Raw genomic sequence first — 3,547 nt, 5'->3', positions numbered from 1 at the left:
GTCCCCAGCATCCTCCGGAAAATGTGGATGAAGCACAAGAAGAAATGCGAATATGTGGGAGCTACCAACAGTGCCTTTGAGGCTGACTAAAGGTGACCCTCCCCAAGTGCCTTGCATTGGCCAAGGTTCACTGGGCAAGGTGAGAAAACTTGGGGATGGGTACTGATCCACGTTCACTTTTGCTGCTAGCTGGTCGGAGCATTATCCTCCCTTTCTAACCAGTTGCCCTGGCTTAGGGCACAGGAAAGGAATTCCCCTTGGAGGCAAAATAAAACGATTCCTTCTTAGAATTGCTAAAGCTATTGGTCTTAAAGCAACTTTGAGAGGTCATAAAGTCTATATTTCCTTCTTTAAGCAAAAAACCATACCAAAATTGAACTTGCCTAGCCCATTTTAAAGGCCTTTAAGGAAGGAAGGAGGAAATTCCTCTGTCTTCCTTGCGAGTTGTTCTAATGTGTGTGATTTCTGGTTTAAATGTAAGAGCTTGATGTTTGAGGCACTCGTAAACACAATGGTTCTTACTATTCCTGTTATCACATTTATTTCACTTTCATGGGGTATGATTTTTAATGACAAAGCACTACATATTTAGTAGTTCTAATACTCACTAGAGAGTGTTATCAAGATCAGTTTTGATGCTCATTTGGCATGATTGCATGAATTCTCTATTCTTTTATGTGCAGTGTTTCTACAGAAAATACGATTAAAAATTAAATGTTGAATGCTAATGTTTTCTCAAGTGGCATAACCTAGTGGAACTAATAATACCTTGCTTTGGAATCATGATTTTAATTTTTGAAAGTGATTTCCATTCATTATCTCTTCTCATCTTCTCAAAATTGCTGTTGAAGAAAGCACAATTATTCCCAATCTACAGATGGGAAAACTGAGGCATTAGGAAGTTATGTGATACCAGGTAGTGGAACTAGACACCAGGTCCTCAACTTCATCTCCAGCCGACTCCTTGCATTGCTTACTGTAGCAACTGATTTGAGGATGCTTTTGCAACTGAGTGGTGGGAGTATGTCTCTGGGGACAATCTTTGAAGGGAAGAATCTAATAATTGGAACAAGTAAGTGATCTGAATGAAATACATCATTATGTATTAGGTTGAACTAGAAGAAATGGCCATTTCTGTAGGTCAAAACAATTGAATATCATATGGTTCAGCCTAAAACATAACATTATGCTTTCCTTCTTTGAACCAGCTCCTTCTTCACCAACTCCATTGTCAAGTCAGTAGCTTTAAAATGATTTTATAATAATAATGATGATGATGATAATAGTTAACCGCTTATTGGATGTCTACTATGTGGCATCATACTGGGCACTTTATATACATTATCCCAATTTTTCTAACAACTCAGAGTTAGGTGGCCTTACCCATGTAATAAATTTAACCAAAGAGGTTAAATGATTAGTTTGAAGGCATACAGGTGTCAGACTATAATGCCTGTGTTATCGCTACTCCTGTACACAAAATAGTTCAGAACACAGAGAAGGACCAAGTTTAGTAAATAATTTTCATCACATGCTAAACATGATTGATTGGTAGAGGCTGCCTGGAGTGCTGTGTTCAGATGGAATCTGAGATAAAAGAGTACAGTAATCAATTAGTAATTCCTGTCATGGAAAGGAATAGTGGCATATGCCTTGCGTATTTGTCATTTCTGGCCTAAACTCAGTCCGCAGAGGCTTGTTTACCAATTCAGAAGTGAACAGAGTTCTTTACGTTAATCCAACCCACTTAAGGAGGATTCTGTGGTGAAATATAGGCTAAGACTGTGTTGGACATTGCCACGTGTTGGTTCAAAGAAGAGTTTAGCCACATTCCAGGTCTTCAACTCAACTGTTACTCATATGACTGTTGCTCTGTGGCCACGTGTTGTTTTTTGCTAAGTTACCTATTTCCATACCCCAGGTGAACAATAAGAAGACTTAAGGAATGAAAGGCCTGAATTTCCAGGGTTTTGGCTTATAAATCTCTGCTCTTCAACCATTGTTTTAAATCCAAACACCCACTCCTCACATCCAAATTGATTTGGGGACCTGGGCACCTTGTGGTTTTCCATGAGGGGCTAGTCTCAATGGACTATTCAGTAGCCTGATATGGTACAGATTTGGGGGTCTAGAACAAAGCTAGGCAGCGCACAGGTGGTCTATGCTAAACCTATCAATTAGAATATCCTAAGACTATTTTAACTTATTTAATTTATATCTCATGTCCTCTACTTGTATGTGGCAGCTGGAGACTTAATGTAGGATGAAACTAACTTATTTATTTTTAATTTAAATATTTTATGGTGAAGTGTTTGCCTTGTATAGAACTTTTTTTTTTTTTTTTTTTGGCAAATTCAAATAAAAATAAAGTGTGCTTTGTCTGTGACGTTAATAAACCACCACAAGAGCGTGCCAGAGGCTCATTCACTGAAAGAGAAGGAAGGGTTTCACAAAGGGAAAGAATTACGTATCTGAACCTCACCGCCCCTTTGCCTATATGAGAGGGATCATAGGAAGAACCCAGCATGTTCTTTCCATCCTAAGGTGATGTCTGGTTTTGATATCAGATGCCCTGCCCAGCAGTCAACACCAGGGCCGTTTCTGATGGGGCTGGCCTGCCGCCACCTACCCTCTCTGGGCTTCCCCTCCTCCTGCTGACGCTGACACCTCAGTCCCCACTACAATCGCCAAGGGACCCAGTGGCCACTACAGCCTGCTGGCCTCTCACCCCTAAGCAGGAGGAAGACCCAGCCTTTCTCCTCTGCTGCCACCTCACGTTCAGCCTCTCGGAAGTCAGCTTCCATGACTCATGTTGCAGCTACTTGCTGAAGGAGGCCAAGGCGAGCAGCAGACAGCTGTCCGGGAATGACCCAGGCTGAAGCCTTCTCGCGCCAGAGGCAACAGGGTTCCAGGACATTTAGGGTAATAAAATTGCCTCTGTTAGGACCAAGTCCAATCGAATATTTCAGTTCTGACTTGAGAGCGCTCTGTGGCAATTCTCCCTGCCCCACCCAGCACTTTGATCGCCTTTAGAGCAGGCAGATGGGCAGTGGGTAGGAAAAGCAGCTCCAACCGGAGCCCAGTTTTAAAAGGAATCATGTGACAAGTTGTCTCTGACTCGAAATTGGCAGAGACAGAGGGATGAGCAAGGAAAAACACAGGCAGAAAGATGACTCACCGAAGGATTCGAACTTGCTTATTGTTCTCAATTTCTTGTAAGAAATGTCAGCCTCCATTGAGAAGTTTGTGGTGAATCCATCACCACAGTGGATACACAGAGAAAGAGATCTCATTCTGCAGACCAGACCTCACTCCTAGGGGGAAAAAAATATTTTTTTTTTTGTCACTTTGGGCCTGGGACAAGACTTACACCTATTAATACCTGACAGGGGACATGTTCATTGGCAGGGCCCCTGAGCCTGGGCCAACCCTGTTCCTATCCCTTGCTGGGGTCTGTGGAGGAGCCAGGTAGAGAGGCTGGTACGACCTCACATTATAGGCCCTTTCCACACCCTCGGACTTCTCAAGACCGGAGCAGTCCTAGAGA

General features: G+C 42.6%; 1 protein-coding gene across 1 annotated transcript in view; it reads left to right on the top strand.

The window, feature by feature from the left end:
* Positions 1-294, top strand: part of VXN (vexin) — a 21,188-nt gene extending 20,894 nt beyond the window's left edge. Inside the window, exon 6 of the mRNA XM_012554437.2 lies at positions 3-294. Coding sequence (XP_012409891.1) covers positions 3-90 — 88 coding nt within the window. The 3' untranslated portion in view covers positions 91-294. The remainder of the gene's footprint in view (positions 1-2) is intronic.
* The last annotated feature ends 3,253 nt before the right edge of the window (positions 295-3,547 follow it).

The sequence above is a fragment of the Trichechus manatus genome, unplaced genomic scaffold, assembly GCF_000243295.1.
Source record: "Trichechus manatus latirostris isolate Lorelei unplaced genomic scaffold, TriManLat1.0 scaffold00018, whole genome shotgun sequence".
Taxonomy (NCBI): Eukaryota; Metazoa; Chordata; class Mammalia; order Sirenia; family Trichechidae; genus Trichechus; species Trichechus manatus.
The sequence above is the reverse complement of the archived record's forward strand: the minus strand, read 5'-3'. Positions and strand labels throughout refer to the sequence as shown.